General features: G+C 49.5%; 1 protein-coding gene across 1 annotated transcript; it reads left to right on the forward strand.

The window, feature by feature from the left end:
• Window positions 1-11,688: 11,688 nt before the first annotated feature.
• On the forward strand, window positions 11,689-12,201 carry BROUX77_003855 (uncharacterized protein; the record flags this gene model as incomplete). Its single annotated transcript, XM_073748552.1, has 1 exon — window positions 11,689-12,201. One exon carries the CDS (start codon window positions 11,689-11,691, stop codon window positions 12,199-12,201), a length of 513 nt encoding a protein of 170 aa, XP_073606280.1.
• Window positions 12,202-15,163: the final 2,962 nt, after the last annotated feature.

A 15,163-nucleotide genomic window follows, 5' to 3' on the forward strand; every position in this document is an offset into this window, starting at 1 on the left:
ACATAGACTCGGATCGGCTAGAGCGGTCGAGGGAGCCCGTTTACGGAAATCCCCAAGGGGAAAGTTACTTTTGCGCGTCTATTGCTTCCTTCAGGCAGTGACTTACTTTTGCCCATGAATATCACAAGTAAAGTGTTGCATGAGATGCGATCGTCAAGTTGAGCAAGACTAACACCGGCATTGTAGGGTTAGGGTCAAGCATCTCGAGATACAATGGTAATGAAAATTGACACTCAATAGAGCAGACACTCCGAGCGGGCGAGAGTATAACAAGCCCGACATGGCCAAGAAAGTGCAAAACGGCTGATACAAGTGCAAGCGTGCAAGCCCGGTGCACTGGCGTGGAAGTGGTCCGTTCTACCCCAGCAAAAGCCATGCGAACCGGCTCAGGGTGCGAATTTTGGGCTGGCCCGAGCTGCTCTAGTCGCAAAGGACTCCCGCAAAGCACTCGTGCAAAGGCGCAAGGAGAGAGCATGAAATGTGAAGTGGTACAGGTGCTCTGGCTGGCTGGTACTATGTGCGAAATTTGGTGTCCTGATCTAGCCGTGCAGACTGCTCTGCCGGCCCGGGACTAAGCAAGGAGAGCCCTTTGCGGGAACAAGGAGCCACAATACTACAGTCACAAGCACAGAGATGCCGGCTGGTAGAGGGCCAGTTAGCTATTGTATCAGGCTCGGCGGGCGCAAGATCTCATGTTCGCACTGTTTGCTGGTCGCTTCATCTCCTCCAGCCCAGTGCCAAAGATCTTTTTTACATGGACATGGCCATGTTCCTTGGCTGTTTTGCTGCGGCGCTGTTCTCACGTATTTCTCTTTTTCTTGCCTGACTTTTTTTTTGGCCTGCCGAAAGGCCGAAGACGCGCTTCTCACAAGTCTTCGCAGACTGAGAGATTTAAGCCATGCGGCAGCGCACAGAGAACGCCTTGTTGCCTCTCTTTTTTTTTTTTGTGATGGCGTAGATCTCGCTCTCCTCGGTATTTTTTTTATTACTGTAATTGGCGGGCCGCTCCTCTGTGTGTAGGTGCGGAATTACGAAAAATTACTAGGGAAGGGGGCCCATCGAGGCCTGAATAAATTTGGCGACCGTTGTCAGTAAGAGTAGCAGGTCTTCAGAGCCTACCAGGGCCGAAAGAACCCTGAAAAAAAAAACACACTACAGTCTCTGTCAGCGCTGACATGCCCCAGAACAGGCCTCTTCAGGCGCTAAAAGCCGAACAATGGACATGGGCTAACAGGCCTAGAACGCCAGGACCAGCAGAACCGAAAGAAACGACGACCCTGTGCGGATTTTGCCAGCAACGGATACTCAAAGTTCAGCTTCAGGTGAGCCTTCACAATTACTCGAGAGAGATACGGCCAAGAGGCTAGATTGGCAGATTCCTGGCGTCGTGCTGGCTGTTATCTGGAATTGTCCCAAAATAGCAAAAAGACAGGCCGACCAGAGAAAACGGCTGTGGCTGCTGAGCGGCCTGCGCTGCTCATATGCGTGGGGAGCCATCACAAGTGTATCTACGTTTGTATCATATCTTGTGTCGGTCTTCATGCCAGATTGGCGTTGCGATCGGCATCACGCTGCGCCCTCCCGAAAAAAAACTCACACAGAAGCCAGCTGCCCGGATCACGAACGTCGCAATGGCGCTGGCCTATCCAGCTGAGACTGCAACATCTCGCGCTAGACACCTAGTCAGCACTGCGCCATGAGCGGGGAGACTCATGATCACTCTCAAGCTAGACGTAGTTGTAAATAGAAGCGTCCGTCGTTTTGCCTGACGTCCTCCTGCCAGGCTAGTAGGACCATCAGATGACGGGCGCCATTCCCATGGCCAAGCACATGGTGCGAGCGGACGTGACCAGCACTCGGTAGCTGGCAAGCCCCTCGTTTCCCCTCCTCTGGCCGCTAGTGTACAGGTACACGTGCCAGACGTGATAACAGAATTGAAGAATCGATCACATTCTCTTCAATGCGCCATGCGGAGCGTGGCGTCATCGCATGCTGTTTGGGGTTGCTTTCAGATACCCCGAGTAACTATGTATTCACACATATAGTTGATTGTAGTTGACTATATCTAGATACAGTAGTTAGTTAGTTATACAGATACGTGCACATGTAGTATCAGTGGTGGCTTGCTTCGCCTTCACTATGACGACATGGTGTATCACTTCATTGCTACGCCCAGTATGGGTGGCCTAGCACACCATTGTGAAGAGCCGAAAGGACCAAGGCCAGCTCGATCACGAGAAGACACCCAGCCGCAGAACAATCAATCACCTGCCAGCGCTCGGACTACACGAAAACATAGCAAGCGGCCAGGTGAATTAAAAAAAGAATGCAAAATAAAAAAAGCAAGCCACCATTCGTCAGTCTAGCGCGCCTGAACATACTCACATCAAGGTGAAACAAGCCAGTGGGTTGATAGCAGGCTGTGTGAATTTGAGTTTCATGTCAACAACAGAGATAAAGATAAACCTGAGTCAGGCCCGTCGACAACAGCTTTCTAGGCCGAGAAAAATGCTCATCGGCCGTGGACGTCATCAGAATTCACGCCCGCAGGGAGTATTTGCTGCTACCGTCGTGGTGAGGGGGAATGGCAGCGTGAATAGACTTGGAGACTAGAGGACGGGCTAAGATAAGCTGAACGGCGTTGGCTGTTTTTTTTGTTTTTTTTTTGTTTTGTTTTTTGCCAGAGACCTCACGTGGCGGCAAAGCTACCAAAAGTCAAGTGCTGCTCGGTGTGGAGTCCAATAGCCAAACAGCCCATCCGCACGCCATCGTCGAATGTCCGCATAGACCTCCCTGACTGAAAAGTACTACACCTCGTAGTATGGGCCGTGTCTGTCTGGATACGATACCGACCGCAGTCTCCGGCGCTTCATGTCATCTCAGTCCACTCGGCTGCAAGGGCACAATCAACATCCAGCCAGCACTCAGGCACACACACGCAGGATCAAATTCCCCGCTCGTGACAGCGCCCGTGGCTTCAGTTTCAGAGCTTCAGTGTCAGTGGCTCTCTTTGCCTGCGGCTTATGTAGATGCTCGGCCAATGGCAGCTCGTATATGGGCTCAAAGTACATCAGTAATTTCTCGGGTAGACTTGTGAATACACAGTACATTGTATTACTTGCATACAAGTACTACAGGTGTACACATGTAGTTACATATGTGTGTCTGGCTACACATGTGTCGTTGTCATTGGCGCTGCTTTTGTCTCTACACATACATACAAACATGTATTTGTCTTCATCTAGTTATACACTTTGATATGGGAGAATACTTGGGGTCATTCCTGAACCCCTACTTGTACTTTGACTCTCTCTGAGGACTCAACCGTCTGCCTGTCTGAAGGCTTTCCTTCTTCCTCATGTGTAAGCTACCTCCACGTCCCACGTCCCACACCTCCAAAGAAGGCCGGCCTCTCCTGTCCAATCTCTCCTATCACGGACAAAGCGGAGTTCCCGCCCAAAGCAGACCTGAGCGTCTATCTGCCTATCTATTTCTCTCTTTCTCTCAGTGGTCGACTCTCTTCTTCTGTCATTTAATGAATGTTGCAGTGTCGCATTCGCGTCTTTATTCCATCTTGTTATCAATCAACGAGTGGATACCATATCGATCCAGGGAATAGCAAGGAAAGGGAAGCAAAGACCAGAAAAAAGGAGTGGCTTCGGCTGTGGGGGGACCACGCACGGCCCAGACTTGCGTTGACAGCTACAGATCTGCCCCTGTTGGGAACGGACAGGCCAGGGATAAGGGCTGTGGTAAGGTTACAGTATGTGGTGGGTGAGTCTTGTTTGTGTGTGCAGTCACTTTCCGCGGAAAGGAACCTGAATCCTCTCTGTCCAGATTTTCCGGGCTGGCATGCATCAAGAGATGCTTGTGGTAGCTAGCGTATTCCTTCTTTCGCATCCACGATAATTAACAAAGCGCCATATACACATGTGTGTGTATGTATGTGTGTAATTGACCAGACCTCGCAGGCCATATCTGGCAGCCTCACCTCACGCCAAACCAAGGCTAAGCTTCCGTGCTGTTCCCCCTTGTTCGATTGTATCGCCAGCATAGCACCTACACACAGTCTAGTCGTACAAGTACAAGTAAGATTTCAGGCGAATCAACATGCGGCATGCCGCCTTGTGCAAGGCTAAGAAGAGAGGGATAGGGATAGAGAGTCCAGTTCTGGCAACACAACAAAGGCGAGAGAAGCAAAGAGTCAGCCACGAGGAATGGGGACCGGGGCAAAGAACAGACAGAAAGTCAAAGAACACAGTCGAATAGCTAGCCCGCAAGAATGGAGCGCCCCGATAACCAGTGGGCCCTGTGACTTGTAGGGAGACCCGAGCACAAGTCCGAGGCCGATATTGTTTCGCGGAAGCGCGCTTAGTAGCATTATCCCCAAGAAGCTAGGAAAGATATATTGCAATCAAGGGCATATGAGCTAAGACCAGCAGACCCAGGCCTAGTGACCCGACAGCTTCCTGGGGCGGGGATTTTTATGCTGGCGTCCTTTTTCCGGGTCTTGTGAGACTCTGGATGGGGGATTTGGGGATTGGGAGGACTGCTCCCCCGCTTGCTTTAACTGCCTTGGCGATGCGAAAATGCAGTGGCTCATGAACGGGCAAACTGAGTGGCCGTCGTAGTTGTGTGACTTGGCTGGCGCATGGTTATGATGCGAGAGGAGGAGGAGAAGAAGAGTTGCATCTTGACGGACAGGGCGGTAGTTGTACCTGTATGTATTACTTGTGTGCAGTTGGTGCCCCAGGCATCAAGGCAAGGACAGATGGTGATGTTTACTTAATGTGCATTTGTACCTGTGAATATGTGTGTAGATCTATCGGGGGACAAGCTACCCCAACTACAGTTGTAGCTACTAACTAGTTAGTTGGTAACTATTTGTTAGCACTTGAACAAGGAAGGAGCACATCTGTCATCTTTAGACAACCACCGGCTTCCCGAAACGGCAGTCCCTTCCTCCGTCCTCCGCTGGCTTGTATCTATCTTATCTTATCCGTACTTACTTGCTTGAGCTTGTACCACGGCGGTCTGTCGTTCTCCAGCCAGACACACACGCAGAGAAATCTGCTCCGGAACATTGGAATTCAGCGCCCCTACGATGCAGTTTTTTGTTGTGGCTTTAAGTGAAGGCCAGCCCGCGTTGCGTTTCTCCTACGCTAATGCTATGTATGCGAGTCCCAATTGGGGTCAAAGAAAATACCCAGCGTCACAATATACAGACACTGCTGCAGGTAAAGAATAGAAAAACTCCGTCACAGCTCTTATCTGCCCTAAAAAGCGGAGTTGACCGAAGGCTTGCATAGTGGTGCTATGGCCGGCTGAAATCTGGCCGATCAAGAGTATAGGCAAAATGCAAAGGGCGGGGAGCAGCGGCGATATGTGGCGGGCCCTCATGATGCTGTGTGACAACATCCCCAGCGTGTGTGTACTGACTGAATGACCGACTGGGGGTAATGTAATATAATGTTCTTGGTTTGGACTTGGATTTGCTGCAGAGTGAGCAGAAGCCACAAGTTCCTCATCCAACGGTGGCGTGCTGCGCCATTGCGAGCTGAGAGTGTGCCACCAGTACTGTGTGTGTATATACTTGTGCAGGTAGTTGTACCAGTAGCACAGCATGGACTCCAATGGTCTGGAGTCTGGGTCTGGTTTTAAGTGGCTTGCATGTATCTATCTTCATATCATCACATCATGGGTTGGTCGTCCCTGCCCGCCCGCCAGTGGACTACCTCCCCCCCCACGCCGATAACCCTAGTGACCAGCCAGCCTAAGCCAAAGGTCGTCTGCAAAAAAAGGTGCCCTTGTTGTCCCAGTCTAGCCTAGTTCGAGTGCAAGCAAGTCTCTGTCGCATTGTCTCTTTTGTCTGGTCCAGCGGCTGGCGAATCACGACTGTGCTACTATGCTCCTGAAATCAAGACCTTCTTTTGGATGCTGGTCTAGAGAAGATCAAGCAGCCACAAATTGGGGTCGCCCTCTTCCCCCGCGATATGGCCGGCTGCGTGAAGTTGTAGCATCACGCGCTTCCCTGCAAACATGCGCGCCCGCAACCACACACAACTAGTCAACTAACTACACATGATGGTGTCTTGAATCGCATTGGTGTATGGGTGTGTCATGGTACCCAGTGGGCCGAGCATCTGCATCCGCATCTGCATCACATCACATCACACTGGCCTCTCCCCACGATTCCAAATCCTAACATCAACCGCCGTGCCGGCCGTGAAGACAGCGTATCGGCTAACTATATCCAAAGGGAAGAAAAGTACTACTTACTCGGCCATGTTTCTCGTACAAGTATGAACACAAGAAACCTGGCTGGCAAGTACTGTGCAGGGCCAGCATTTCCCCTCCGCTTCCGGAAGGGCGCGTTCTGAAGCTTCACGGCGTGGGTACATGACGAGACAAGAGAGGCAAAGGCTGGTCTGGCGCCTGGGTTGTTGCAACGACCAATCGCATCCTTGAGTGGTTTTGGGTGACATTTTGTCAACATGAAGCCATCTCCATGTATGTAACTACATACATACATACTCGTACACCAAGCCTGATGCTGCATACTAAACATCAAACTGTATCATCGTGTGTATCCTTTGCAATTCATGGCGCCATTCTGGGTGCTGCTTGTCAGTTGTCGTACTGTCGGCCCAACTATTGTGACTCCAGAGACGGACACGGCAATTTGAAGAAAAAGCAAACACAGGCATATTGAACGATCCAGACTGGATTGTCTCCATCGGCACATTCGCAGAGGAAAAGGCCTAGAGCCCAACACGGCCAGAATTCTTTTTTTCCTTTCTTTTCTTTTCACAGCTCCACCCGCCGTTTGAGCAGCCGAGGCTTCTGGCATTTCTGCGAAACATTTGTTTTACTCCACGCCCCCTTCTGGCTACAGAAAGACATGGATGGGCCTGTGTTTGCCGTTCAGGGAAGCTTTATTGTCCTTGCTGGCCACACTATTGCCCATGCCCAGCAAAGACCTCTGCCGGCCGCCCCCTATAGCTACAAGTATACAGGCACTTGGCCTTTGTACAGATGTACTTGGACTGTGAACAATAGAGTTTTTGTACATACATGAACGGATCGGATACAGCGGCATAAAGCACAGAAACTGCAAGTCAGGGCAGGCTGGTCCCTTGGGAGTGCCTCGTCCCTGAGGTCCTAGAGCCCCCGGCCCCGTCCCTGGCAACAGAGTCAGGACAATTGCATGACAACATGAAGAAGATGCCGCTTCGTAGACTCAAACTGTCCGGCCAGCCGTGTGTATCTACATATAGACATATGTTGTATGTACAGAGAGATGTACATGCTTGCTTGGATACGTACGCACAAGTGCACTGCATTGTTGCTGATGGCAAGACAAGGCATGTATCAAGACATTTGAATGTGCCGCGTATGTTCCCCCTAGGCAATATGTGCAGCGGTATAATCATTGCAACCAAGCAGAACGTGGCAAAGGCCAAGATACTTCGACAGCCGTGATTCTCCAGGCACAAGCACAAGGATGTTTGTACAAGTACCAACTAACTAACACCAACTAGTTAACTAGTCACTTGTAGGAACAATGTCATTTTTGTCTACATGTGCTACATGTGTAGGACGCTCAGAAGCCATGGTCTTAGTCTTTTCGTGAGCCATGGGCCCATGAGCCTCGCGAAATGCAAGCTCATTTGCTCTGTGTGGTTTCGGCTTCCGACTTGCTCCAGGACCATTCCCTGGAAGCCCCGTGTCCTGCAATACGACCCGGACCTGAGCATCGACCGATCTGGCATGGGTTGCGGCTACTGTGCTTAGGAGAAGCAGGAGAAGGGGGTGGGAGGGTAGTGGAGGAGAGGAGGGGATAGTAAAAGAAAGAAAACAATCAGCGATGCTTTGCTGTCGTGAAACAGACCAGAAGTATATGCACGGGCTGTGAGGAGTCAATGCATACCGTATTCTGGACATCAATGACAAAACACACAGCACAAAGGGCTTGTAGAACCACCTGGCGGCGCCCCCTTCGGCAGCCGTCTGGGATCAAGGCCGAGCCTGTGCAGGTATGTGTATCAGTATCGTACGTATCCTACAAGTGGGAACCAGAGGCGGTATCAACATATGGCTGGCGTATTGTTTACGTAGACAGTCATGCCCCGAACAAGAGGCTCAAGCTCATTATGTTCCGACTGCCGTTCTCCACAGTTCGACATGCGGCTGTCTGTGAATTGGCACACGGTGGGACGGGCCATGGTTGACAGAGCGTTTTCACTTACAAGCCAGGCCATGCCATGCCATGCCATGCATAGAGAGAGATAGATGTACGTATTTACATACGCAGATGGTGCTTTTATATTCAGTAGTTATGTGCGAATGCATAGTCAGACACTAGAGCATCAACGGACGGTTGGTAGCCACCGCACAGCTTCCAAGAATGAAAATTTTCGCGTGAAATGGGCCTTGCTTTGATTAGTCCCCTAGGCCAAGATTGCTTTTTGTTTCTTTTTTTTTTTTTCAAAGTCTCATGGTGAGGTCTTTCGTTTGAATACAAGGATCAAAGACATGAGGTTATGCGATGTTGGTTACAGCAAAACAAGAAGAATTAAGAAAGGCTTTTCGCAGCTTGAATAGCATGGCCGCAAAGAAAAAAAAAGTAAACAACTCACGGAGAGCAAAAGCAAATAGAAAAGAAAAAAGAAAAAAAGAGAAAAAACCCCCTCCAAAACTAGAGCAGCTCTATCCCGTCAATTCTCTGTGCGTGTAAATATGTTGTTGGGCCGTGTTATTACTTCTATTTCTGGCTTACACGAGCAAAAAGCACTTGATTGTGCTTTTGTTTGCACAAGGGAGCCAAGTCGATCGATTGCCTGACTAATAACTATCACCGATATAATGTGTCTGTCCATTCGTCTGTGTATGCGTGCCGTGTAGCAGAGCAGAATTTTCTTCTTGTCTGCCTTGCACCTCGTCTGACACTTTCGGCTTGATAATTCCCAATGGCTCTTACAAGACACCATGTATTGCTTTTTGGGCGATAGGCAATGGCTCATTGGCGCGATAGATTGCGGCTGGACAGACAAATGGGAAAATGTCTAGAAAGACATGAGGCCAGCCTCCTCTACTTGGACCAAGCTAGCAATATGTAAAACCTAGCCAAAAAAAAAAAAAAAGAAAGAAAGAAAAAAAAAAGGCCCAAAGGAAAGCCGTGGTGCTGCTTGGAGCGTTACTTGGGGCACTTTTGAGCAGCTGTTTGGACCAAATAGGCTGAGGAGAAACACAAGGCGAGGCGAGAAAAGAAGAATTGGGCAGGGTTATGAAGCCGGCGTCCATGTTGGTGGGCCACCAAGACATTGAAAATAAACAAGAATCCACGATAAATAATAATACACACGCGTGCAGAGACGGAGCCCAAGCAGACCAGAAAAAAACCAGGCGACTAGGCTGGTAACTGTCGGTGAGATGATTACCTGGCCTAGGAGTTGAGGGAGTGTGGCTGGATAAATGGGGAACCCTTACAGCCGTGGACTCACGATAATTGAAGATTAAATGTGAATAGACTTAGCGATGGGTGTTGACTTTTAAGCACATGGAAAGACTTTTGGCTGGGGACGGCTGGCCAGTGGCGGGCTTGCTCGGCAGGCAGGCTGGCTAGGAAAATCCTGTGAAAGCGGTTCATGACTCTTACAATGCCGATCGTATAACTAACTAACTCAACGAATGTTTACTACGGCTTGGCAGTGAGTGGTGTCATGTCAACTGGGAGTCATTCGTTCATGTTAGCGCGAACAGAAAGCGATATGATGAGAGCTCCAGAGGCTAGACTCTGATAGTCGTGACCCTAGCTTCAACCCTGCGCACAATCTCCTCACTCTGACCCAAGACAAATACAGGTTGGGTGGCCAAGTTGGCGATGACAGGAGGCGAGGAGAGCAAAATCTTGTTTTTCTTTCCTTTCTAGGAGGCGACGCTTGGGAATGCAAAAACTCAGACTAGAACTGATGGAATACCATGAAAGAATGCAGCGACGAGGGAAGCCAGAGGAAGCCAGAAGCCAGAGCGGGTTCTTTCGGCTTGCGCGGCGGAAAGGTGATGCTTGTGGTTGTGAGAGAGAGCCGCCGGTTGCCGACTGTGTCTGTACTGCACCAGTATAACTAGTATTAGTTAACTACTGTAAACCCAGCTTCGTTGTGCGGCTCTGGCACCAGCTCTACAGAGCTGTACACATGTAGTCTCCTTGCTGTCCCAGCCTCAGGGCCTGTTTCGGATGAGAACAAAGAACAGGCAGCCCTAGAGCACAGCGACTCAGAGCGTAGCACTAGAACAATAGCGCACCAAGCCGCGAGACTTGACTTTGCAAGCGCCCAGCCATGCCTTTGACCCTCTGGGCAACAGTCCAGTGGTCATAAAGAGGCACAGGACATAGCCATATCACGCCTCCTTTGCTTGCCAGAAATAAGACTTATGGCGAATAGTGAAACCGAAACTGCGGTCTTTTCTCTCCACATGCTCACAAGCTTGCACCATAGTTACGACTTTGGCGCAGCTGGGTTGTGTTGTTCAGTTCATTGTGTCAGCCAGCACTAGCATTGGGTGATTGATGATGCATTGGAAGGAGCAGGAGGAGGAGAAGTTGTATAATTATCAGCACAACCATGAGCACAACTATGTATAAACACAGCTATGAACACAGTCATGAACATGGGTCTGAGTGAGTGTGGGCCCAAGTGCAAGCCGGGTGCATATCTGCTATGAACTAGGTGTTTTCTTTGTGAACAAGACGGGATACTTTATCCTGTATTGGTAACAAGAGCTACGGCTGGTCAACACCTGGTAGACTTCTGATTTACACAGGGACTGTGGCGGCCCAAACAAGCAAAAATACAAATAATAGGCGATTAAATCAGAGCCATATATCATTGATTGAGCATGTGCCGCTACTGACTCTTGCTCTTGCCATTACTATGGCTCCCGCACCTGCTTTGAGCTTGCTCTTGCCTGAGCAAAAGAAAAGTCCAGGGGCAAGGATACTGGCCCCCTGCCCTCTCCAACACCAAAAAGACGATCTATACGATAAAACAAGTGGAAATAAATAGCATCGTTACAGCAGACAAAGAGGGAAGATTTTCACAGTGCCTGTTGTCTTTCAGTGGGTGGTGCATGGGAGGGTTCAGTGGATACTCTAATAGTGGGTCCCATGTTGCTACGATTGTCCCCAGTTCACGCACGCCTTTTTGTAGCACACACCCTACGTGGGAGGGGTGCGGCGCACATTGACGCACCCCCCATAACATGGGCTGCGCCATTGCATTCTTGGCTCTTCTCAGAAAGAACAGAAGGTATCTTTTGTATGTGATTGTGACTGCAATGGTACAAGCCCGCTTCTCAGGTAGCAAAAAAAAACTACATATTATGCCATCTCCCACTTCCTCTGCCTGCCTCAAACCTCCTGCTTGACATCACTTCCTCTTCTTCACATTTTCTACTTGCTCTTTGCCTTCGATAGTCACTCTCTCATATCTTCTCATCTACTTCCGCCTCGGAGCTGTTCTTCAATTTCTTTTTTGGACCTAATCATTGCCTTGACTTTTCGACTTCCACGTCTCTGCTGCCAAATACCAAAACCCATATCGACCATCACTGCTGGCATTTGTTAACTCTTGTACGTCTGCTCGACTCTCGACCAAGACTTTCACACCTTACCTTACACACGCTACAATGGAATTCGAGTCCTTCGATCTGTGGACGCACCCCTTCTGCCTCAGCTGCGACAAGCAGACAGAGGGCGCTGCCTACTGCTCCGAGTCGTGCCGCCTGGCGGACTTTGAGAAGCCCTCGACCACCCAATCGTACCCGGCCTCGCCTGCTCTAGACGTCAGCTCATCATGGAACCGCCAGTCTAGCAACGCCAAGTTCTATCTGTCGCCCGCCTACGACTTTAGCAAGCCGCAGCTGTACAGCCGCTCGTCGTCGTCGTCGTCACACTCATCCGCGGCCTCCTCGCCCACCACGATTCCCTCGTGGCAGCGGACCAGCACCCGTGCTAGCAGCAACGATTCTATGCGCTCTTTGACGCCCTCTAGCTCCCATTGCAGCCTGTCTTCTATGGAGTCCTCGGCAACGGCTTCCAGACGCGACAACCTGCTCATCTCTGACAAGGCCCGCCGAGAACTACAGGACTACGCGAAGCAGTTTGAACATGTCCGTTCAAACCGCCGCCGTTCATACTAAGCTTCCACATCTACACCCTCCAACACACCTGTCTGGGCTACGGCCTACAGACTCCCATACAACACTCAAAAGAAGTCGTTCTTCAACTAGGGACTTCACCAGCACACAGCTATGCGTAACGACCTCGCACTCTTGTTTCGCCGTCTTGATTTCTTGCTCTTTCTTGTCTTTTCAACCCTTTTAGACACGGCGCCACGAGATTTCGCCTTGAATCCGTTTTCCACTCGATTATAACCATCAAAATCTTGTTTTACGAGAGCCGAAAAATGCTTCTCAGCTTTTCCTATCTTTCTTTTTTTACTCTCCTTTTCTTTCATCTCTCTACTTTACTCTTTTGTTGCCATCACTTTTACACTTGTACACCAAAAAATGGCATTACCGGCACTTTTACCACTACATTTTTGCTTCTCGCATATCCTTCTCTGCACCCCTCTCTCTACAATTGCACACATACACAAAACATCTTCCTGTTGTCGCGGATTCTTCTCGAGGCAACCCTCGCTGGGTAGCCCAGAAGCGGCCGATTGGGAACACTCTCGCTATCGCGGACATGTTCTCCAAGACTGTTCCATTCGGCTTTCATAGAGAACCTGCTGTTTCTCTGTGCCGCGAAACAAATTTCATTTTCCCCCTGGCCCTCAGACTTTTGCCTTTTCCTGTTCTAGCATTTATGCTATTTTTTGTTTTCTCTCTTTTTTTGCTTGCTAAAGATAAACTCGGATATGGGAAACCATCGGGGAGCTACCACAACATTGGCTCCTCTTGTTTTTTATTTTATTTTATTGGGAAGGTTTCTTGTTCACTTGAGAGCCCATCGTGAGGGGAAAAAAAAGTCAATCAAAATCACGATATACACACTCTGGGATGTCAGTTCTGTTCAACGCGGGATCTGTAAATATTGTCACGGCATTGGGCAGTCTCGTTTTCATTTGGCGTTTTCTATTATCTCGTCGGCATCCACCGGCCCAAGTCACACAGAGACTTTCACACATTCAATCATGATCAATTCACATGTCACTCTTCGGGTTGAAGAGAAGACGACGCTTACATTCTGCCGTTGTTGATTTTTATCTGTCATACTGAAGAACGTGTTTGCGCGTGTATCTCTCTCTCTCTGTGTGTGTGTGTGTGTGTGTGTGTGTGTTCGTCAGCTCTGTGCCAACAGATCCCACATGCTGGTGTCTTCTGGGGATTTCTTATTTAGAAAGCCTCTAGATTGCTCCACATTTGTTCCATCTGATTATCTCGAGAACCGTTAGCTTCCTGGCTAGCTATAACATTCGCTTTACTCTTGGTTTTGTTTTTCTTTTCTCTTTTTTCCCCAGGAAACTTTTGCTTGTTCGCAGCCGGGCGATGTCGAGGAGCTATTGACATTTATAGAAACTATTTAGAAGCTAGACTGTATGTATGTATCTAGGGAAATATTACAAAGAGTCACTCTACTCGAGTCACGTTTGATGTGTGTAGAACATAAACAACCCTGTACCAAGCAGTTAACTATAAAATATTCATAGTGTGTGCGACATTTGCATTGGGCCATGAGGTCGCAGATGGATTATCATGAGCCTCTCCAGTCCAGCGAGAAGAAGAAAAAGGATTGGCTGGCTGAGAAAAGAAACCCGAGCTTTTTTTTTGTGCGACGCTCCTTGGGGCGGGCGGACTTCGGATTCAAGAGGAAAGAAAGAAGAGAGAAAAAAAAGCAAAAACAGCCTGTAACCAGTGCTTGTGTCTCTTTGCATTGTTCTTCTCATTATTTCTCAGAGCCAACTGTGGCAAGCTACTTGTCGATACAAATCAGTACGGCGAGCTATTTGTTTTTGTTTCTTCTCCTCGGCGACAAACGTGGACGCAAAGACGGAACAAATCTCTGCTCTCTTGTCGTCTGCGGGCCACTCAGCATCAAGCGAGCGAAGCACGTGAAGCTGATTTAGCACCGAGATGACGCTATGTTGTGCGATTTACTCAATGTTTCCCTGTTAGGCATAGTGTGAAAAAGCCTATTCAGCCCAACAAAGGTCACATGCGAGCACAGGCAGCAAAACAAAAAAAAAGCCTTTTTTGGGGCCTTTTTTTTTTGGCTTGCCTTTGGTAGCTAGTCTTTGTTTGGGGTTGGGCCCGTGTGAAAAGGTGCACTTGTAGACTTGCTGGAAGCCTGCATCTAGACGTTGCAACAGGCTTGTCAATTGGGGTGGTAACACTAGCACTGTACATGTCCCAGTGGGCTGGAGAGCTTGAAATAAGACGAGACATGCCTTTGCAGTTGGGTAGGCGGATGTGATGTTTTTGACTGGGTGTGTGCGTGTATGTGTGTATCTGTTTGAAATGAAGGGCTCGAAGTTTGCTGGCTGCCATGTCTCGCTGCGAGTATGAAGAAATACATCATCCACCTTAGCTACTCATCTTGATGTGCAGACACAATTTTCGTCACAAGGAAGCTCTGCAAATGGCGCAGTGCAAGTGTAATCCAGTGCACGTCCACTAAATTCCCCTTGCCACCCGCTGCCCCAAATCCCCTGGCAGGGCCAAGCCTGCACTAAACCGCAGCACAGCACAGCACATCACACCCGCTCAAGGCCAAAGGAGCATGTGGCCCCGGCAGGAGTCCAGGAGTCACAGCAAGCCGGCGCCTTCAACTCAGGGACATGTTGAAACTGCTGCTGCTCCTGTGCCGTGTGCTATTGGAGCTGCCCTAGCCCGTTGGCGCCATCCTAGTTTGCTTGGCCATGCCCTATAACCCTGGACCGACCTCAACTCGCAGGCGACTTTCCAGCGCTAGTAGAACTGACTCGCAGCACGTTCCAGCACTAAGACTCGAAGCAGTTAGCTAGCAAGTGGGTGCTGCGCTACTAACGGCGGCCAACCTTGTTTTGCCGTCTTTTCTCTTTCCCTTTCGTTATTCGCTTCCTTTGTTCTCTTCTGCGTCACCATCCGCGGGCGCTTGTCAATGGCACAAGGCTGTGGC

Source organism: Berkeleyomyces rouxiae, assembly GCF_048999995.1.
Source record: "Berkeleyomyces rouxiae strain 22BRR77 chromosome Unknown BrBRR77_ptg000003l, whole genome shotgun sequence".
In the NCBI taxonomy this organism is placed as follows: Eukaryota; Fungi; Ascomycota; class Sordariomycetes; order Microascales; family Ceratocystidaceae; genus Berkeleyomyces; species Berkeleyomyces rouxiae.